The sequence below is a fragment of the Setaria viridis genome, chromosome 3, assembly GCF_005286985.2.
Source record: "Setaria viridis chromosome 3, Setaria_viridis_v4.0, whole genome shotgun sequence".
NCBI classification, from domain to species: Eukaryota; Viridiplantae; Streptophyta; class Magnoliopsida; order Poales; family Poaceae; genus Setaria; species Setaria viridis.
In genome coordinates this window covers 10,184,037-10,205,334 of record NC_048265.2, presented here as the reverse complement: position 1 = coordinate 10,205,334, position 21,298 = coordinate 10,184,037, and the positions used below count along the sequence as shown (strand labels likewise).

General features: G+C 50.3%; 3 protein-coding genes across 3 annotated transcripts; 1 reads left to right on the top strand and 2 right to left on the bottom strand.

Moving 5' to 3' along the window:
- Nucleotides 1–977: 977 nt before the first annotated feature.
- Nucleotides 978–2,280, bottom strand: LOC117850528 (ethylene-responsive transcription factor ERF091). Its single transcript, XM_034732373.2, has one exon. It carries the CDS (start codon nucleotides 2,152–2,154, stop codon nucleotides 1,324–1,326), a length of 831 nt encoding a protein of 276 aa, XP_034588264.1. The 5' UTR covers nucleotides 2,155–2,280; the 3' UTR covers nucleotides 978–1,323.
- Nucleotides 2,281–14,331: 12,051 nt separating this feature from the next.
- On the bottom strand, nucleotides 14,332–14,730 carry LOC117849021 (uncharacterized). Its single transcript, XM_034730631.1, has one exon. The coding sequence runs from the start codon at nucleotides 14,728–14,730 to the stop codon at nucleotides 14,332–14,334; it is 399 nt and encodes a 132-aa protein (XP_034586522.1).
- A 4,513-nt stretch (nucleotides 14,731–19,243) lies between these two features.
- On the top strand, nucleotides 19,244–21,272 carry LOC117849623 (large ribosomal subunit protein eL20z). The gene is made up of 4 exons (XM_034731238.2): nucleotides 19,244–19,673; nucleotides 20,353–20,431; nucleotides 20,527–20,644; nucleotides 21,002–21,272. The coding sequence occupies exons 1-4, from the start codon at nucleotides 19,373–19,375 to the stop codon at nucleotides 21,059–21,061; spliced, it is 558 nt and encodes a 185-aa protein (XP_034587129.1). The 5' UTR covers nucleotides 19,244–19,372; the 3' UTR covers nucleotides 21,062–21,272.
- The last annotated feature ends 26 nt before the right edge of the window (nucleotides 21,273–21,298 follow it).

Sequence of the window (21,298 nt, the reverse complement as noted above, 5' to 3'; positions counted from 1 at the left end):
TTAATTCAGATGCGCACGCAACGGTTTGGCCGACGAGGCGGTGCTGCGGTTTCATTCAACTCCCTCCTTGACCTGCGCTCACGGCTCACCTACAGTTTATGCGTCGTTCTTCCGTCCGACGAGAGAAGCACTTGAATCGCACAGCCCACACGGCCCATCAACCAGACCCCTATGGCCCAACTACGTGCAGACAGGACAACACACCGTAGTTGGGTGCATCACCAGTTCACCACACGGCCACACCCTGCGGACCTGCCGCTCTCTTTCTGTCTACAGTGATCCCGTCCTCCAGCGTCGCCGCGGCCACCGCCTCACGCGTTTGCTTCCGTCGATCTCCCTCTCGTGCTCGTGCTTGTCCAGACTCGACCCAGAGCGTGCACGGATCGGAGGCAGCCGGACAACCCGCGGCGGGCAGCCACAGTAATCGTCTAATCTGTCAGATCACTTGGGTTTCTCAGCTCCTCTCCTCTCCTATCATTAGTTTGACTATACTGCGACATTAGCGGCGTGCGTATTCTTAATTAATTATGCGTACGTACGTGCGGGTGCATGTGCACCTGCACGACCGGCTGGCCTTTCATTCGGGCGCTCGCCATTGGTTCCTTCAACCCTGCGCCCATGGGCATGTGCATTCTTGCTTACGGCGCACACTTCGTGCATCATACACACGCCCACGTACGTACCGCCATCGCAGCTCTCGGTTCGGACCAGCAGCAGTTCAGGTTCAGTCGTCCGAGATTGCAAATCTAAGGAACCAATCGTCAATTTTGAGAACCGTATAATTCGTCGGACGCTGATGATTTGCAACTCAGGATCCATTGATCCAGTTTTTCACTTAAGTGAGAACTAGCTCGATCGGTGCATCGGATGGTTTACGTGCATGGTTGGTATGAACTTGATCGGATCCTATTTGAACTTGATCAATACAAATTACTGCTGGAAATTAATTAAGAGATTTACCTAGCCTTTTCTTTGCATGGATATCTTGGTATGAAGCATTTTCTTTCTCTTTGGAAAGCCCTAATAACTAGTGGCATTTCTCGTACATGAAAGATCATGTAAAAACTCTGTAGCAACCTAAAAGAATACTATCTATATAATAACATTATGAATACTATCTATATACATAATATTATGGAGGATCAACTAATGAATCACCTTGTAATGATTGGCTACACACAGTTATGACTAGTCGAATTTGATCTATACAAATTACTTAGCTAGCCTTCTCTTTTCATGAATCCACAACCCTATCTTGGTGTACCTTTTTTTTTTCCTTTGCAAACCCCTAATAACTAGCTTAGGTGTACTTGATCATCCTCCCTACACCAATGGTGCGAACAAGTAGTCCCAGTACTCGCCACCGATGTCCTCGAACTCGATCACTGCTCCTGGATCACTGATCGAAGGCTCTTGCACCATCGGTGATGATGCCCCTTGATCTTTCCTCCCACAAGCGAACGACACCATGGTCTGGTCACAACCACCATCGGTTGCCGACACGCTCCCATGGCTTCTCGTATCAGCAGCAGCATTGCTACCTCTCCTCCTCCGGCGCAGCACCCGGCTCGCCTCGCCGAAGCCGCCGTTCCCGGCGAGCTCGCGCTGCACCACGTCGAGCGGGAAGTTGAGGTGCGCGCGGGGCCCGCGCATGCGCAGCGCCGCCTTGTCGTAGGCTAGCGCGGCCTCCTCGGCGGTCGTGAACGTGCCCAGCCACACCCGCGCGCCCTTCCTCCGCGTGTCGCGTATCTCGGCGGCGAACTTGCCCCACGGCCGCCGCCGCACGCCCCTGTAGCTCTTGCACGCCACCGCCGCCTTGTTGGAGCTGGCCCGACGATCATCACGCCGGTCTTGATCCTGGCTCGCCGCCGGCGAGGCGGCGAGGAGCAGCTCGCCGGAGGCGTCCGACGTGAGCGCGGCTCCGCTGAGGAGGAGCTCGTCCCACTCCTCGGCTCCCATGGAAATCCACCTCCCCAGGCTCGGCAGCCTCTGCAAGATGGCCTCCGGCTTCTCCTCACCAACCTCCGACGACGCGGCCGTCGACGACGCCGGGGTAGTGGTGGACTCTGTCATGATGGTAGCCCACACGTTCTCCAGGATGTTGGCTGCCTCGTTGCCGGGCTGATGATGGGAACCTGGTGCTCCGATCGTCATGGCTGCTGCGTTGTGGAATTGATCTGATTTTTCTCTTTGTGAAGATTGGAACCGTGGATTGCACTGGGGTTTATATATCTGCGCCAAGGAACTGGTGGTGTCACGGCTGACACGGGCTGGCAGTTGGGGTTTCCGGCAAATGAAGTCAGTGTGGCTCATTCGTCAAGCGAGCTCGCGAAATGAGAGGGAAACTTAGCTGGCATGCAAACTTGAACGAGTGAAAGATTTAATTTTGTGCAAGATCTCTGCAGAAATTCAGGGACGCTCCTGTGCATGGTATCTTGCGGCGGTTGATATTTTTTGTGTTCTAGATGTGCATTTGTTTATTTCTTTGCAGGGTTGACTAAAAGCCTGGATGCCATGTAATGCGTAGGTCAGCTGCAGCCTGCAGTATTTCAGAGTTCAGACTTTCAGGTACTAGTGTCCGAGTTTTCTACCGTTTGGTTCCGAAGTTTAATCCATATCACATTAGATACTAATTAGGAGTATTAAACATAGACTAATTACAAAACGAATTGCACAGATGGAGGTTAATTCGCGAGATGAATCTATTAAGCCTAATTAGTCCATGATTCGACAATGTGATGCTACAGTAAACATGTGCTAATCATAAATTAATTAGACTTAATAGATTCGTCTCGCGAATTAGCCTTCATCTGTGTAATTAGTTTTATAATTAACTCATGTTTAGTCCTCCTAATTAGTCTCCGAAGATTCAATGTGCCATGGACTAAACTTTAGCTTAAGGATCCAAACACCCCCTATACTGGCTTTAGAATTCAGACAGCATTCTTGTTGGCTTCAGAATTCATTCTGAATTTCGGTATTCAGGGTGTACGAACACTGATCGAGTGGTGGTCGTATTTATGAAAAAGAAAAACTCCGAATTTCTTCACTTACGAAATTCGACGAATTTATAGTTCGCCATTTGAGTTGCGGATCGAATTACTATGTTTCTGGAGCACTGTAACTGTAATACTGGAAGTGTTATGCTCCATTTTGCATAGGGCATTTCTAAAGAGAATTTGACTCAAACAGGCATGGCAACGGCAATATTTATATTTTAGTGCCTTGGCGGTCATGTATACTACTACCAGATTACTAGCATTGGCATACAACATGCTCATCGGTTCTCCAAAAGAATAAGCTAACATCTCGGCCATCGAGGCCGGAGCACACAACATCGTCTCCCCATTTCTGACCAATTCCCTTGGCGAGTAAGAAAATCTGCTCATGATTGGGTCATCTCCTCCTTCCCTGACCTCAGTCGCCAGCTTCAGAAGCAAGCCATGCACATGCATGTTCTCTAGGTCTATCATTGCACACCGATCATTCAGATGCACCGATACAGCATCCAGCCCACTTGTTTCTATCATTGCGTCGCGCCGATCTGTGGGTCTTATCTTTGAACGCTTCCTGCACGATATATAAATAAATAAATGAAAATTCACAAATCCTTATCTGACAAGTCAGTTGAACTGACGAAATCATCACTCGACCTGGACATATTAGTGAGCACATAGTAATATATAATTTTTTTAATCTTCAGAGCCACACGTATACAGGTCGCTTAATTCTGAGTTCTGACGACCGATGCAAGCTGCCGTTTAACTAGTTTATCCTTCAGTTTGATCTGAAAGCTAGGTTAGCAGTTTCATTGGATGCACTTCATTGAAGCCGGAAGCCAGCAGTGTGCATGCTTGGATCGACGGTTGGGAAGACCTGGCTTTCTGGAGGAGATCGCGTGTGCCCTTCCGTTGCGCTGCTCCTACGCCGCGCCGGAGCCGAGATCTCAAGACGCGTCCGGGCGCAGGGACTGACTGCCATTCGATTCAATTCGATGGGCGTTCTGATCATGGCTGGTGCACTGTCTCATGAGGGCAGATCGCTTTGGGAGGTTGCGGATAGAATGTTCGAGATCTCTGTCCCTCAACTTGTGCATGACGCACAGGGATTAGTGCTTGGAAATTCGGTCTGAACTATACTAAGCCCCCACTTGCCGACTTGGTGATCTTGGATGACCATTGTGTCATTCTGATTCGTTTTGCTGTGTTGATTAGGTTGCCGTTCGTGTCCAGCCTGTCCAAGTGGAGCTGGATTGTTCAGTCAGCATTTGTATGCAGATTGAGATGAGATCAGTGAGACCACATGAGGTGCATGTAGATAATTACCCTGTTCGCTTCAGCTTATCAGCTGGCTTATCAGCCAGCGAACAATATTTTTCTCTTACAACAAATCAGCCGTTTCAGCTTTTCAGCCGGCTTATAAGTTCAGCCGACCAGGCCCAATGTTAGTGTCGATATGTAAATACACGCAAATAGCACTCGGTAACTCGTAAGTATAATGTGGAGTAAAAAGGATCCTATGCTAATATTTAGGGTATGTTTGGATTCTATCCAATCGTTAGCCATGCCAAAGTGTCGGTCGTGGCTAAAATTTGGTGGAAGATTCGGCCGCCCCGATTTGGCTAGCCAAATGTGTAAGAATGAACTAGAAAATCGTCGGTCCGCCAAATCTTAGCTAGTGTCCAAATGGTCACCTCATCCACGGTGAGCGGCTAAAATTTAGCTTGGCAGAACGTGATTGGCTAGGTTCCAATTCTTACCAAGCTAAAATCAGGGCATGCTAAAGTTAAGGCATGCCAAAATCAAAGCTTTAAACTAAGCATGTTCTTTACATGCAATGCTTTGCATGGTTTTGGGCTTGCCCATAGCTTCATTATCATTTTGTTTTTGCAAAACTATCACTTTTCTGAGAGATGAGCAATCACGGACTCCAAGGGCCCGTTTGCTACCAATTCAGTTTCTCAGAGAAATTTGCTAGAGTGAAACTGATTCTGAGAACATTTCTGGTTTTGTCTCTAAATACCTGAATCGTTCGGTAGAGATTGTTCTGTTTCTCTTCCGAATACACTTCCGTTTTGTCAGATCTAGTGACCGACAATCCACCAGGGGTTTACCTAAGTGGTAGATTTGTAGGCGGGAGAGATCGTAAGACCAAGAACTCGAATGGTAACATAGGAACGCAAGGTTTAGACAGGTTCAGGCCTCCAGAGAGTAATACCCTACGTTCTGTGTTCTGGTGGATTGTATTGCTGATCGCAGATGCGAAGATTTAACGTGTCTTGGGTTGAGTTACCCTCGGGGTGTCCCTGGCCACCTTATATAGGCCGACGACCTAGGGTTACAAGTCAAATAGGATCTAATCCTAGTCGGTTGTTACATGGAAAGCAATCTGAGTCAGACTATAAAAAGTATCCCGCGATATCCGGGCAGAATCCGTTCACCCAGTCTTCGAGCTTGTGCTCCAGATATCTTCATGTCTTGGCCCGCAGAGCATGGTTGAGCGAGCCCAACTGTCAGGGCCGACTAGTAACCTGGTCGGTGGGGACTCGTGGGTACCCTTGTCCCTCAAGCTCCCCAGCAATGTGGAGTCGAATAGGAGCCTGACGGATGAACAACAGAGCTTGTAATGTACTCGACTGAAGTTGCTATTTCGTCATAGTGACAAAGGGGTTGTGCAATGCTCAAAAAGAAAAAGGAAATTTAAATTTGAGGAAGCGTGTGACCAAGGGCACGTGCTAGGGCGACTGCCGAGCTTCGGGATGCTGGGTGTCCTGTAGATCGAAGGGAAGTACATGGAGGGCGTCGCAAGACATACTCCATATGGAGTAGCCCCTGAGCATCGAAGCGATTAGAATAATCAGACCAATGGTCAAAAATTTTGTGTATCTTGTAGTTGTCTCCATCATTGAATATCCAAATATTGCGACCTGCACCCGTGCACAAAGACTGGCGGAGCCGCAGAGGCAAGCCAACCAAAAACAAGCATCCAGCCCCCCAGCGCGAGGACTGGTGAGGCCGCGGAGGCATGCCAACCTGAATTATGAAGCCATGAAGACACGCCGACCTGAATCCTAGCCCCCAAGTGCGACGGCTGGTGGAGCCATGGAGGCACGCCGACCTGAATTAGGCGCCAATCCCTCGAGCATGAGGCCTGGTGACACCACGGAGGCATGCCATGAAGTCAAACCGGACATGAGCACCATAGATCTCGTCCATCAACGTTCAGTCAAACTTTACTGTGAATAGGTCCTTAACGGAAAAGTCGTGGATTCCGTCTTCAGCGTTTAACCTAACAGCACACTGACGTGGCAAGTCGTCCATCGGTGCTCTTTTCAAAAGATGAAGAACGCGATTTCTTTTCACTTCCACTTTATTTTGCCCCCAAACGATGTCGCCGCGCACCCTGTTGCTGCCACGCACACGAGCCCTAGATCGCTCTACCACCACCTCGAGCCACATCCACCGTCTCGTGCCTGGAAGCTGTAGCCGCCACCGCCGCGCCGCCATTCCCCGCCGTATGTGAACCAAGAGGCCCGCCTACATTAGATCTGCATAGCGAGGAGTGGAGACTGAATAAATGGCCGGAGAGCAAGCACCGGATCTGTCCACCTACTGGCACAAATCAGTGATGATGGAGAGAGGATCCATATGCTCATCAATCTGTGGAAATATCTGTATCAATTGAAAGTGGTGACAACCAAGGGGAAGACCATATTAATCAGCAATTGTGGATTTTCACTACGAACGAAGAAGGTCGCCGAGTATTTCGATTTGATGCTGAAGGACACGAACAAGGGGTGGCACAAGGAATGGTTCATTGACACCTACCAAAAGCCTGAGTTGCCACCTCGAGCCGGGTACGCGCTCGTGATGACGCCTAAGTTGTTGAACCAGCCAACCTCCAAGGAGATGGTCCAAGTGAGGTAGCTGTTGGAGGAGATCGCTGACCTGAAGGCGCATGGGCTTATAATGGGGGCTGTGAGCATCAATTTTGGCCAAATATTGATGCAGCCTATCAATGATAGGGTCCATCCGGCGTACGAGTACTCGGGTCCGCTGGATCTGACCCGTGAGGTCCAACGGAAGGTTACCCAGGTAGAGGTCACTAGTCGGGTGTTCGAGTTCTTTCACGGCGTCATCAAGAACAAATGCTGCCCCAAGGCTTACTCCCTCAAGAGGCTAGCTGATCCGGTAAGATCTTGACTTCATCATTTAAACTATCCTGCTTTGCTTCACTTTTTATCTGCCTGATGCTTTTTATCAGCCAGAGCCGGGAGTTTGAGTTTTTCTGTCCCGCGCCGCTTCCCAGAGGGGCCGAGGAGCAACGACCCAAGATCCACCTAACCACCGAGGCCGACCAGCCGCCTGCTGCCCTCGACTGGGAGTCGGACTCATCGATCGATACCTCCAATGAGGACGTACTAGTCCAAGGTAGCTGAACGGAGGCTGGCAGTTCGACTCCTGCTGGGTGGCGGACACGGCAAACCGTGTGCAAGGTGGTGTAGTCCAAGGTGCCGGAGACAGAGAAGCCGGAGGTGGAAACAAAGAAATGGAAGAAGAGGGGTGCCACGAAGCCGAAGGCGCCTGCTGGGGCCACAGCATCTCTTGCAGAGACCTCATCTGGGGTGCTAAGTGACAACTTCGAGTCGCCTAGCTCGGCTTCCAAGAAGAAGAAGGCTGAGCTCCTCGAGACGACAGTGGCCGACGTGGAGCGGCTCAAGGAGCGGCTGAAGATGGAGATCCGCAGGGGAAAATAGAAGGAGCCGACCTTGCCATCGCCAGTGCCTCTTCGTCCGAAGTTTCGAGGGAAGAAAAGCACATTGTAAGTATGATTGTGATGTCATTTGTTGTTGTAGTTGTATTTGTATGTTACTTGACTCTTATCCCTGTGCTGCGCCGACCAAGCAGGGAGGCGGTGATGGAAGATGAGCTGAGCTTGCAGGATGCTGGCATCATGACCCATGCAGAAGGTCGGATTCCTGATTCGACCATGAGGACTACATCTACGACATCTTTCCAGGATGTCACCAATGATGCCGCCGTTGCTACGCCCAGGGCCACAGGCGCTAGTGTTGAGGTGCAGACGGAGGAGACCCCTAGAGGATCGCCGACTGAGGCGAAGGCGGTGGGTTATAACGCTGATGTCGATTCCCATGCGGAGGATGACCCCACCACCCTGGACTTCTTGTTGGGATATGAGGTAGGCTACGCTAGCGCAAATTAAAATTTTTCTACCGCGTAAGCCAGGAAAACTGTCGTATAAGGATCACGGGATTACCACTCGATGCACTGGTGCGAAAGATGTAGAATCACGTCGGGGTAGCGAAGTCGAACACGTAGTTGATCTCGTCGATGTCGAGCAGCTCCTCAGCAGCTCGTCCACGTGCAGCAAGATCGTCTTCGTGCCGCGGCTCGTCGTCGGCTCGTCGTGGCTCGTCGGCGGCTCGTCGTGGCTCGTTGGCGGCTCGTCCAAGTGCTGCAGGCGCAACACCTCCAAGGTATCCACACGTGCAGGGAGGAAGCGTCGCAAGCCGGACTGCTAGGTCCGCGAGTTGCAACAGGCGAGGGTGTGGGAGGCGTGGTAGATGTGTTTCGGCCAAAGGGATGAAACCCTAGGGCGCCACACCCCTCTATTTATAGAGGTTCCTAACGGGCCTCTGGGTCCGAGGCCCATTAGTACTTCTAAACCTAATCCAACTCGGATCACATCCGAATTGCGATTCCAGCCCCCTAAGTGTGTGACCCTATGGGTTCAGATACGTATAGACATGGCCCGAGTACTCCTACTCGGCCCAATAGTCGGTAGCGGCCTCTAGCAAGATGTGCAAACTCCTATACGCACACGAAGATCATATGAGACGAACCATCACAATATTATATACATGCTATTCCCTTTGCCTCATGATATTTGATCTAGCTTCAAGCCGACCGCTCTTTCTCGATCCTGTGATTCGGAATCCCTTTCTAGGCTAACTCTTAACCGTACGTAGCATGGCCATGCATTTTCGAATCCGATCGCTCGAGGGGCCCAGAGATATCACTTTCAATCAGAGAGGGGCAAATCCCATCTTGATTGACCATGTCTCACAGCATGCTTCTTGACAAACCCGAAAGCTACCTTTTTAACTACCCTGTCACGGTGTAGTGTTTGATAGCCCCTAAGTAAGTTGATCCACATCTTGAGTACATGCGACAATCTCAGGTCTAAGGACAAAGTGTACATGTTGTCTAAAGAGAGAACTACTTCTCGTGTTGGGTCAGTCCTAGCACATGTCTCCACATGTGCCCACATTATTAGTTTAACATCTCCATGTCCATGACTTGTGAAACATAGTCATCAACTAATACATGTGCTAGTCTAATATTCATGTGTGTCCTCACATGAACTCCGACTAGGGACAACTTTAGAATAACCATAGAAGTAAAGAGTTTCACATACAATTCACATAATGGCAAATCAATTCAAGTAACCTTTAATGGATATTCAAGGAACACAATATAAATCATGGATATAAATGGAATATCATCATCTCTATGATTGCATCTAGGGCATACCTCCAACACTTCTCCGGGACGGCCCTGGCGCAGGATGTTGCCGCCGACAAGAGATATCTTGCCGACTTGAAGGAATCTTCGACCAAGGTTGGAGAGGTGTTATACGTAAGTTGGCCGACTTGTCTTGGTGTTGAACTTCATCCTCATCTTGTTTCGTTGAGTAGTCGGAGTAACTTTTGTGCAGAACCTAGCCGAGCGTGCGCACAAGAGGGCGGATGCCATCCATAATGCCGAGGAATACCGCCTCAAGGCCGAGCGCCTAGAGGCCGAGCTCTAGAAGGCTAAGGAGGACGTTGCGGATCAGATCCGACAAAAGGATTGTGAGATTGAGGAGCAGAAGAAGATCACCAGGGGGTCCAAGGAAGCCTTGATGCCATGCTGACTGGTATGGCTTCATCCCTTATGGAGGATCTACCTTGGGTAGATGAGGTCGGTATTTTTTCTCGAATTCCATTATGTTGCAGATGCCCAGAAGAAAGAGGAGAGGCTCAAGAGAAACCTGGAAGAGTGCGAGGCCACCAATACTCGGCTGTAGCAAGACCACTACGTCGTCGTGGACCGTGAGTATGTTGTGTCACAGAAACTGGCCTATGAGGCCAACTTACGCAAGGATATGGACCGGTGCTTGGTTTCTGCTATGCATAGTCTTCAGCGTTATTAGGTGACCATTGCAGGGTTGGAGCTGGAGCTGGAAGACCTGTGGTCAGCCGCATGCTACGTGATGGACATGGTCCAGCCCGAGGCCAATCCTGTCGAGCCGCCGCCGCTACTAGATCATCTAAGGAGTGCTCCTTATCGGCTGAAGGTGCTGATGAAGGAGACCGCCGTGAAGTGCGTGAAGAATGTCATTGTGCTTCTCAAGACACATTTCCCTCACCTGGCTGTGGAGCGCGTCAGAGCAGGGGTTGCTAAAGGCTTCGATCCTGATAGCCTTTCGGAGTTGGCCGACCAGTATCAACAGGCTGTGGAGGAGGTTGTCAAAGAGTTGGATCTGTAATGGAAAAACTACAATGTGCATCAATTTGTATTATGAGATAAGTAAGATATGAGATTAACTTGTGCAAATGGAAAGCATCCACCCCTCTTTTGGTGTATACAACAGGACATCGTGTAGATTAGGCTTGTAGCCGCTAGGCTCCCAGCCTTGCCTGGCCAGCACTCTGCTGAGAACAGATCTCGAGCTTGTAGAGGGGGTAGATGCATGGTTGTCTGGGTTTCACGAGCTAGGACACCGTCGACACGAGTTAGTTGTATTTGCCATGAGAGGGGTAGGAGAATAGGTGAGACCCGAGGGTCGGCTCGTAATGGGGGAAGCCCCCGAGTGTAATAGTGAGGGTGTGGTCTGTTGATCAGGTCGGATAGCCCCCCGAGCTTGAGTAAGGGCTTGGGTAAGAAAGCAAAAAGGTAGTAGGTACGCAAAGAACTGCATGGGCTTTATTTATTCAATGTAAAATGTAAAAAGAGTACATAGCTTTAAGTTCCTAGGGGTAGAAGCGCCATAGGTGTTTCATGTTCCATGGATTGAGGACGCCTGAGCCGTCCACCCACTGCAATCGGTATGTGCCTGGCTGGATAACCTCTTTAATGATGAAGGGATCCTCCTAGGGGGCCAACAGCTTGTTCATGTCCTTGGTGGACTGGATCCAGCAAAGCACTAGGTTGCCGACATTGAATGAGCATTCCTAGACGCTCTTGTCATGGTAGCGTCGAATCTGCTGCTCGTGCCTCGCGTGCTGGATGAGAGCTGCCATGCGATGCTCTTCCAAGTTGTTGATGTTGACCTGTCGACTCTTTTCTACTTCACTATCCTCATAATATTAGATCAGCAGGGCGCCGAAGGCTACGTTTGAGGGCAGCACAACCTCGGAGCCATATACCAGGAAGAAGGGAGTATAACCGGTAGCCCGACTCTTTTGGGTTCGGAGGCCCCAAATGATGTGGGTAACTCGCGAAGCCATCTGGTGGTGTACTTGGATGCGTCATCAAAGATGCAAGACTTGAGGGATTGGAGGATCATTCCATTTGCACGTTCAACTTGATCGTTGCAGCGTGGGTGCGCTACTGAGGAGTAGTACATATCGATTAGGTTGTCCTGGCACAAATCCCAGAACTCGAATCCTGTGAATTTCTTGCCAAGGTCAGTGATGATCCAATTGGGATCCCAAAGCGATGGGTAATTTCTTTGACAAACTAGGCGGCTTTGGCCGACTCTGGGCTGGTGATGGCCTTGACCTTGATCCACTTGGTGAATTTGTCGACTCCCACAAAGATGTGGGTGTATCCGCTCGGAGCAATCTTGAAGGGTCCGACCATGTCCAACCCCCAGCATGCGAAGGGTCAGGATGGTGGGACAGTGTGTAGAGCTTGGGCTAGGAGGTGTTGCTGTTTGGTGAAGAACTGAAATCCTGTACACCTCTGGATGAGCTCTTTTGCATCGGCAATAGCAGTTGGCCAGTAAAAGTCAGAGCGAAAAGCCTTCCTGACCAGGCTACCTGATGTGGCATGGTTCCCGCATGAACCTGAGGAGTTCGAGGCCTTCATTGCAAAGGATGCACTTCATCAGGATGCCGGTAGATGCGGCCTTCCTGTACAATTTCTTGCCGATTACAACGTAGTTGATGCTGCGTCATGCGAGTTTTTTGTGCTCGGCTTTGTCCTCAGGGGACACATTGTCGATGATGAATGGAACGAATGGTGCTCACCAGTCTTCCTCTGCCTCAATCATGAGGACATCAGTGGATGCTGGGTCGGCCTGAGGCTGGGCGTTGCTGTCAACTTGGTCTGCGTCTAGGATCTGGATGGAGGGTTTGCTCAGGTCCTGGACGAACACGCCGACCGGGAGTTGGGCTTGTTTCGAGCTGATTTTGGATAATACGTCAACAGTGACATTGTGTTCGCTAGGGATGTGATAGAACTCGAGACCGTCGAAGTGAGCCTCGAGTTTGCAGACCTCGGCGCAGTAGGCGTCCATCATTTCCTTGGTGCATTCCTAGGATTTGTTGACCTGCTCGATGATAACCTTGGAGTCACCAAATGTGAGGATGCGCTTGATGCCGAGCGAGGCGACGATGCGAAGCCCGTGTATGAGGGCCTCGTACTCAGCGCCGTTGTTGGTAGCCTTGTAGTGAATCTAGAGGACGTACTTGAGCTGTTCGCCTTTCAGGGATATGAAGACGACCCCCGTACTGGCTCCTTCAAGGTTGAGGGCGCCGTCGAAGTACATCGTCCGGTGCTCCGGCCTCTACAGGGAGGACGGCTCTTGAATCTCAGTCCATTCAGCGACGAAGTTGGTCGGGATCTGGGACTTGATCGCATGATGTGGGCAAAAGTCGTTGTCGAAATTGCCGAGTTCCACGGACAATTTGATGACTCGGCTGTGGACATCCCAGTTATGCAGTATTTCACCGATTGGGTAAGATGATATCACTCGGATCTTATGCACTTGGAAATAGTGATACAGCTTGCGGGAGGTGATCAGGATTGCGTAGAGCAATTTCTAGACCTATGTGTAGCGAACCTTAGAGTTGCTTAGGACCTCGCTAACGTAATATACCGGTCGTTGCACCATGTGGGTGTGGCCGGGTTCTTCGCGTTCTACAACTAGCACCATGCTCAGAACATGCATTATCGTGGAGATGCAGAGCTGTAGCGTTTCTTGGTCGGCCGGGGCCGTCAAGATGGGAGGGGTGGAGAGGAATGTTTTGAGCTCCTTGAGGGCCTTGCGGGCCTTATCATTCCACTCGAATTTGTCCACTTTCTTGAGCAGTTTAATGAAGGGGAGTCCCTTTTCGCCAAGCTTGCTGATGAAATGGCTAAGGGCGGCCATCATGCCTGTGAGCTTCATGACATCCTTCTTGCCGGCCGGCTGTGTCATGTTCCTGATGGCATCCACCTTGACTGGGTTGGCTTTGATGCCACGTTGGCTGACCATGAAGGCCAGGAGCATTCTAAACGGGACACTGAAGACGCATTTTCTCGGGTTAAGTTTCCACTGATAGGCCCAGAGGCTGTCAAAGGTTTGGGCGAGGTCGATAATGAAATTCTCTTTGTCTTTGGTTTTGACAACCACTTCATCGATGTAGGCCTCTACGTTTTTGCCGAGTTGTTTCTTGAGGCACCCCTGAATTGCCTTTTGGTAGGTGGCACCGGTATTTTTTAACCCAAATGTCATGGTGCTGTAGCAGTAGATGCCGTAGGTCGTAATGAACGCAATCCTATCTTGGTCGGCGGGATTAAGGGCTATCTAGTGATAGCTCGAGTAGCAATTGAGGAAGCACAACAGGGTGCTGCCGGCCGTAGTGTCCATGACCTGGTCGATGCGAGGAAGAGGGAAGGGGTCCTTAGGGCAGTGCCTATTGAGGTCGGTGCAGTTGATACACATTCTCCATTCACAGTTTTATTTTTTACAAGGACTGGATTTGCTAACTAGTCGGGGTGCTTACATTCACGGAATGAAATCGGCAGCTAAGAGCTTATTTAATTCTACCCTAATGGCCTCCTTGCGATCTTGACCAAAATGGCGAAGCTTCTGCTTGACCGGCCTTGTTGTCTTGCTTAGGTCCAAGGAGTGCTCAGCCAGCTCCCGCGAGACACCGGGCATATCAGATGGTTTCCGAGTTGTCCGGAGGAAGCTGGTGAGCGCGTCTTCCTATTTGGGGGTGAGGTCAGCCCTGATGAGGGCCGTCTTGGAAGGGTCCTCCAAGCCGAGGCTAAGCTTCTTGACTTCTTGGTCGGGCTTGAGCGCCAGGGGCATCAGCTCTGCTTCTAGGATCATCAGCTAGTTTTGGTCCACCTTCTTGGACTCGGTGAGCATTATGGTGGCATTGGTCGAGTACTCTACGGTCTCGGCGAGTTGCACGGCTTCCGTGTCGCACTTGCAAGATGTCTTGACATCACCGAAGATGGAAAGGACGCCGTTTGGAGCTGGCATCTTGAGGATGAGGTAGGTGTGGTTGGGAATCGCCATGAAGCTCGCTAGCATCGGCCTACTAAGGTTGGCATGGTAGGAAATCTTGAAGTTGGCTACCTCAAAGGTGAGGTGCTCGGTGCGGTAGTTGTCGAAGGTGCCGAACGTGAGTGGCAGGATAACTCTCCCGATAGGATAGGATCCTTTGCTAGGTACAATGCCATAGAACAGGTCTTTGTAGGGAAGGAGGTGCTCAAATTTGAAGTCCATGCACTTCAAGGTCTCGGTGAAGATGATGTTGAGGCCGCTGCCGCCGTCGATCAACACCTTGGAGAGGAGGACTCTATCTATGGTCGGGCACACCACGAAAGGGTAAGACCTGGGGTCCGGAATGTGCACCCAATGATCTTCCCTGGAGAAGGTTATGTGCATGTTCGACCAGTGCAAGTACTGGACTGGTGAGACGGAGATGAAGTGCACTTCCCGCTTTTGCATCTTGTGCTTGCGATTGCTGCAGAAAGTTTTATGGCCACCGATGATGATGTTCACCTCGTGCTCGGGGCACTAGAACTCGCTGTTGTCGTTGCCAGCACCCTAGTTGGCGTCGGGGTTGCGCTGATCGCGGTGCTCTTCTTTGCGTTGGTCGTCACGGTCGTCGTGGCAGCGATTGTCGTGACGGTTATCTTCCTTGCGGTAGCCGTTCCGGCGAGGCCGCTTGTCCTCCAACGGGGCACCAAGCTCTTTCTTGAGAACCGTGTAGTCCTGAAGATTGTGGCATGCGTCCTTGTGAAAGGGGCACGGGGCGTTGAGCGTATCGTCAAACTCCTCCTGGAGGAATGTTGTTTGCCTCACAGGGTCGGTTTCGGCAGCGAGGACCTCAAGTCCTCTCTTCCGAGGTCGGGAGGTGTCCTGGGAGGAAGTTTCACCATCTTGTGGGGGTTCATCGTTGGAGATGAAGACTTCCCGATCTGGTGAAGTGAAGCTTCCACCCTTGTCCTCTTCGTAGGAGTTTGGAGTTAAGGTGAAGCGAGGGATCTGGAACTCATCGCAGTCCGAAAACTTGGTGGGTTGGGGTAGGTTATCAGATAAGATTTGGACTGATTGCGTGAGTTTTTCAGAAAACATGGCAGCGAGTTCTTGAGACCAAATGGGGTGCGCGAAGGGGCCTGGCTCGACCCCCCAGAGCGTAGAGCCGATCGGAGAGGTTGATGCATTCAGCTATGGTGTTGTCAATGCGATCTAGCCCCACGATTAGATCGGAGGGCGTGGGTGGGTGGGTTGCCATGAGGATGCGCAGGATCCTCTCTGTGTGAGAGAGGGGGGGGGGGAGAGAGAGAGAGAGAGAGAGAGAGAGAGAGAGAGAGATCACCGACATGCTGAGCAAGCAGCGTGATGATCCTCGGGTGAAGACCTTTCTCCGTTGATGTAGATTCGACGAAGGCCGAGCTGGCGACGGAGGCGGTGGAGTCAGAGTTCACTAGCATGCTCCTAAATCGGAGCTGGATCGGATTGGCGAGGAAGTCATTCATGCTCTCAGGGAAGATGATGCCGGTGCAATCCATAGAGCTCGCTGGGAAGGATCTCACGATCACCCCTACCTGGCGCACGAACTGTCGAATTTGGTGACCAGTAGTCCACCAGGGGGTTACCTAAATGGTAGATTTGTAGGCGGGGGAGATCGTAATATCAAGAACTCGAATGGTAACATAGGGACACAAGGTTTAGATAGGTTTGGGCCTCCGGAGGGTAATACCCTACGTCCTGTGTTATGGTCGATTGTATTGCTGATCGCAGATGCGAAGAGTTAATGTGTCTTGGATTGAGTTACCCTCGGGGGGTGTCCCTAGCCAGCGTATATAGGCCGACGATCTAGGGTTACAAGTCAAATATGATCTAATCCTAGTTGGTTGTTACATGGAAAGCAATCTAAGTCAAACTATAATAAGTATCCCGCGATATCTAGGCAGAATCCATTAGCCCAGCCTTCGAGCTTGTGCTCCACGTATCTTCATGCCTTGACCCGCACGGCATGGTCAGGCGGGCCCAGCTATCAGGGCCAATCCGTATCCTGGTCGGTGAGGACCCTTATCACTTATGTTTGATGGGATCTTCTTTTTTTGAAAGGATTTGATGGAATCTTCTGTTTCTATGGAGAAATGGTTTGCAGAATCCCCTGCCAAATGGTCCCTAATTTTTATGAAGTCAACTTATTTATTTGAGAGAGAGGGAGAGAGGAGCAAGAGCAAGGTTTTGAACAAAGAGGAGCCAGAACAACCTTCTAGACAGACAGAGGAATATTTGTAGATGGGCTAGATTTAGCCCAATATCGCACTAAGGGGGTGTCTCGCAGCACTCCACTCTAAGAAAAATAGCTCCAGTCCACCAACTCCATTTTTGTTCGGCTCTACCCCACTAAATCCAGCAAAATATGGAGCTGCTACACCAGTTTTGGCTAATGAGATGCTCTCTGTGGGCATTGTCCATTATACCCTTGTTTGTGGGACCCACGTGTTAGTGACCATTGGAGGAGTTCGTCCTCCAACCACGGTCTGCTCATGGAGATGCAGCGCGGAGGCAGACGCGACGTGGCTATTCCAGCAGGGGCGGCGCGGCAACGGCGCCCTTTGAGGAGAAGAAGAACTCAAAAGGGAAACAACGAGTGGAAGAAGGAGAAAGTGAACCAGAAAGGAGAACGAGCAAAGATCCCAGGAAAAGCAGTAGCGATTGATAACTTCAGATCCAAAGTTCAGATACAGAATTACCCTAGAAGGGCGACCATGGCGGCTACTGCTAAGCTACAAGATGTACTAGGGTTCATATTTCTTCCATAACCCCCCAAAGACCCGGTCCTTTCCCTTACATACTCATCTAAGACATGGTAAAAAGTAACTGAAGTTTTACAGCTTCATTTAACAAGCAGTGAATATTCACAGTCTGACAACAGTAGAGTCACTGTCTGACAACGGTGAAAACGCTTGATGAAACCAGAAGCGATGCCAGGCGTTGGATGGCCGACGAAGGGTTCACAGGAAGCCGATGACTCGGTTAAGGCCCCATTTGGTTCCTCCCCCTAAACTTTAGCTCCTATCACATCGAATGTTTAGATACTAATTAGGAGTATTAAACATAGACTTTTTACAAAACCCATTGCATAGATGGAGGCTAAACGGCGAGACGAATCTATTAAGCCTAATTAGTCCATGATTTGACAATGTGCTGCTACAGTAACCATTTGCTATGATGAATTAATTAGCCTTAATAGATTCATCTCGCCGTTTAGCCTCCATTTGTGTAATTAGTTTTATAATTAACTCATATTTAGTTCTCCTAATTAGTCTTCGAATATTCGATGTGATACTGACTAGGAACCAAAACACCCCCTAAGTTGGGCGCCGACTACCAACTGAATGGCTCTGGCGCTGAATGAAGAAGGAAAACTCCAAATGGCTTCGCTGTGAATGGCTCTAAATGGCAGGTTGCCTAATCCTGACACGCCCCGAGGCCGCGGCAGCGAGCGGCCTGGCATGGTCTCGGGCGCGGGAGCCTGCTCCGCCTCCGAGCCGTTGGTGGTGACGCCCATGGCGAGATCCGAGCGAGGAGGGCTAGGGCCATACTCTTCTTTTCTCTTGTCCTTTTTCCCATTTTCTTCTTCTCTCTTCTCACCTTGCTCGCCTCCAAAATTCTCCAAAATTCAAGCTCCCAGTCTATATGTGACACAAATTGATTAGTCCTCTGGCCTCATCACGACTGATTCCACCAATCTCTTGAAGCAATTTGAGTTAATTCAGTTAGATTCCCAACAAAAGAGCATGAACGAGCGCAAGCACGGGGCATATGAATGATGGTCCTCTGCAGCGGAACTTGGCGCCGGGCGACGACGGCGCGGCCCCACGCATGCGGTGGTGGTGTGGCCCCGAAGTGCGGCGCGGCTCCGCGGGCGGCAACGCGGGATCGACGGTGGCGGGGACCTCGGCGTGCGGTGGCGCCGTGGCCCCGCGGGCGCAGCCCCCGCGTGTGGCGCGACGGGGACCTGCAGTAGCGCGGTGAGCAGCGTGTGGTGCAACCCTGCGCCCCCTGTGGCCAGCGGCGCGGTCCGGCTAGCTGCGGCGGCGCAGCCCGGCGCTCGCGAGGCCCCGCGGCCTGTACCCACGGCGCGGTAGCGGCGCTTGCAGCCCCGGCATCCATTTTCGACGTAGATGGAGCTGGCGGCGCTAGTTCGAGGAGGGGGCGACGGGAGGAGGGGATGGGGGCGACAGGAGAACGGAAGTGTTTTGTTTTTGTTTTGCGAAGCACCAGTGGCATGGCTAATTATCCCGTAGCTTCAGTACGAAACAGGAGTTTTTGAGCAGCTTTGAGGTACTCAGTAAAAAGCGTGGATCTAATCCCTAACTTTATCTTTTTCTGGAGCTAGAATTGGTGAAGCTGGACGTGTTTGGTAGGAAATTTTGTGAAGTTAGTAGCAATATTACCCTAAACGCAAAACGCTAAATAGTAGGTCCGTTTACCTCTTATTCGAACTAAACGACCATTTAAACAGGTTAAACGGCCATTAAACGAGCTAAATATGTGATTAAGTAGATACAGCTAGACACTGCGTAATGTGCAGATGGGCTAAACGGCCGTGTACGCAAACACTTGGAGTGGAGCTGTGTTTTGCAGCCTCCTAAAACCCATTATCGCATTTCTATCTGGCTGGCCCAAAGTTGTACCTGGCCCACCACGCGCATCGAAGCCAGCTCATGAAAATAGCGGGGCCAACTCCCAACTACTTCCTCCTCCTGACCGCGTCGCCTGGTCGTCTGTTCATCACCCATCATCACTCTCCTCCCAGATCCCACCGCGCGTCTCCCGCTGCGACACGCGCACGCGCCTCACCTCGTCGCGTCCGTCAACGGTCAACCCACCATCGCCCATGGGAAGAGGGCACGAGCAGGAGGCCGACGCCGGCAAGGCCGGGGGCTACTCCTCCTCCGGCCTCCCGCCGTCGGAGCCGCCGCACCTGCAGGGCCAGCCCCCGCAGCAGTACGGGTACGGCACGTTCCAGGGCTCCCGCGCCGGCTCGGGCGAGTTCCGGCAGCCGCCCGTCGGGTTCCCGCAGCCCGCCCCGCCGCCCGGATTCGGCGGCGGCGGCGGCGGCGGCGGCTATCACAACCAGCAGCAGCCGTACGCGCCCGCGGAACCGTACTACGCGGAGGGGTACCAGGCCGTGCCAGGTATGGTGCTCTTCTCCGCTGCTGAGATTGTTTGCTCGTGCTATATGTGCACTGGGACTGGGAGAAAGGGTTACTTGGGGGTGCGATTCGAAGTATTCAGGAGATCTTTCATGGTGGAATCATTTGGTTGATTCATGTTGGTGCGTGTTCTAGATTCCAAGTCCTCACCTTTTCCTCCACGATGGTAAACTCAGCTTAAACTGCAGATTCGGTGAACCAATTCAGAACCTTAGCACTTGTTCTTGGGTAGAATGGAATTTTTGATAAGGAAAACGAAATAATTGGTTTTAGTCTTCAGACCTGTATTTTCTATTTAGCCACTATTCAGCTACCGTAGTTGTGACCACTAGTTATAACAATAATTGAGTTGGTAGTGACATTAGAGATTTTTTTGAGGGGAGCAAAGACATATAATTCAGCTAATTCTGTTCCTAAAAAAACCAGCTAAATCTAAGATAATTGAATGCGCTGGCCACAAGCGATTGTGATGCGCAGACAACTTCTAGTTTGTGGGCTTGTTGGTTTCATCTCCTTTGGGCACCTTGTACTTGTCTGAAAGGACACAAGAAATGTAACTCCTGAGCTAGTCGGCATGAACTAAGTTGCAATAAGAATTGACGTGTGCCTAGCATAAAAATAGAAATATGTGTTAAATGATCATATGGTTTCTGTGCTGTAGGCTATGGTGAAGTTGTCGAAGGACGGCCTGTGAGAATGCGGCGTCTCCCATGTTGTGGCCTCGGCTTAGGCTGGTGCTTGTGAGTGTCTCTGGCTATCCCTGCACATTTGTTGTTTTGTCAATGTGAAGTTAAACAGCACTACTAACGAAGTCCATCTCTCTTCCTGGAACAAGGTTCATCACAGGGTTTTTCCTTGCCGCCATTCCATGGTATGTTGGAGCTTTTATTATGATATGTGTGCGGGTACATGACCACAGAGAGAAACCTGGATACGTAGCCTGCACAATTGCTGTAAGTTCCTTTCTACTAATACAATGCATCTGGCTGTTTAATTTCCTTTGGAATTTGAGACTGAGCTGCATGGAATTATTGAAACAAACTGTTTGATAATCATCTTTGTTGTAATTACTGATATGAAAACATAAGTGCACTAAATACAGTCAGGTACTTATTAAGGATTTAAATTTTTAATATGCTCAATATTAGTATAATGGGATTGACATGGTTGCTCAACATTTATACGCAACCTTACACGATTGCTTAATTATTGAATGTAATTGTTTACTGACCGTATCATTTGACGTGAATTCCTTCTTTTTTGGAATCTCAAGCTGATTTTTTCTTCAAATGTTGATGTATCTTAAACAGGCTGCCATTGCTGCAGTTGCCATCCTCTTTGGGATAACTAAAGGAACTCACGTATGGTGAATTGCCTCCAGAGTTTCGGCAATGGCCAAATGCAACCCATCGATTTATTACTTGTTTATGTTGTATATATATCTATATTATAAAGTGTGAACAACATCCATGTACTCATACATTCATGTGTATTCTACTTGTAATAAAATTTTAAACGTACAATCTGCTTCTCATGAGAAGCATTGGATCATATTATAAGATACCTTGTGGAAATCGACAATTTTCTGTTTTCGAGTGATCTGTTAG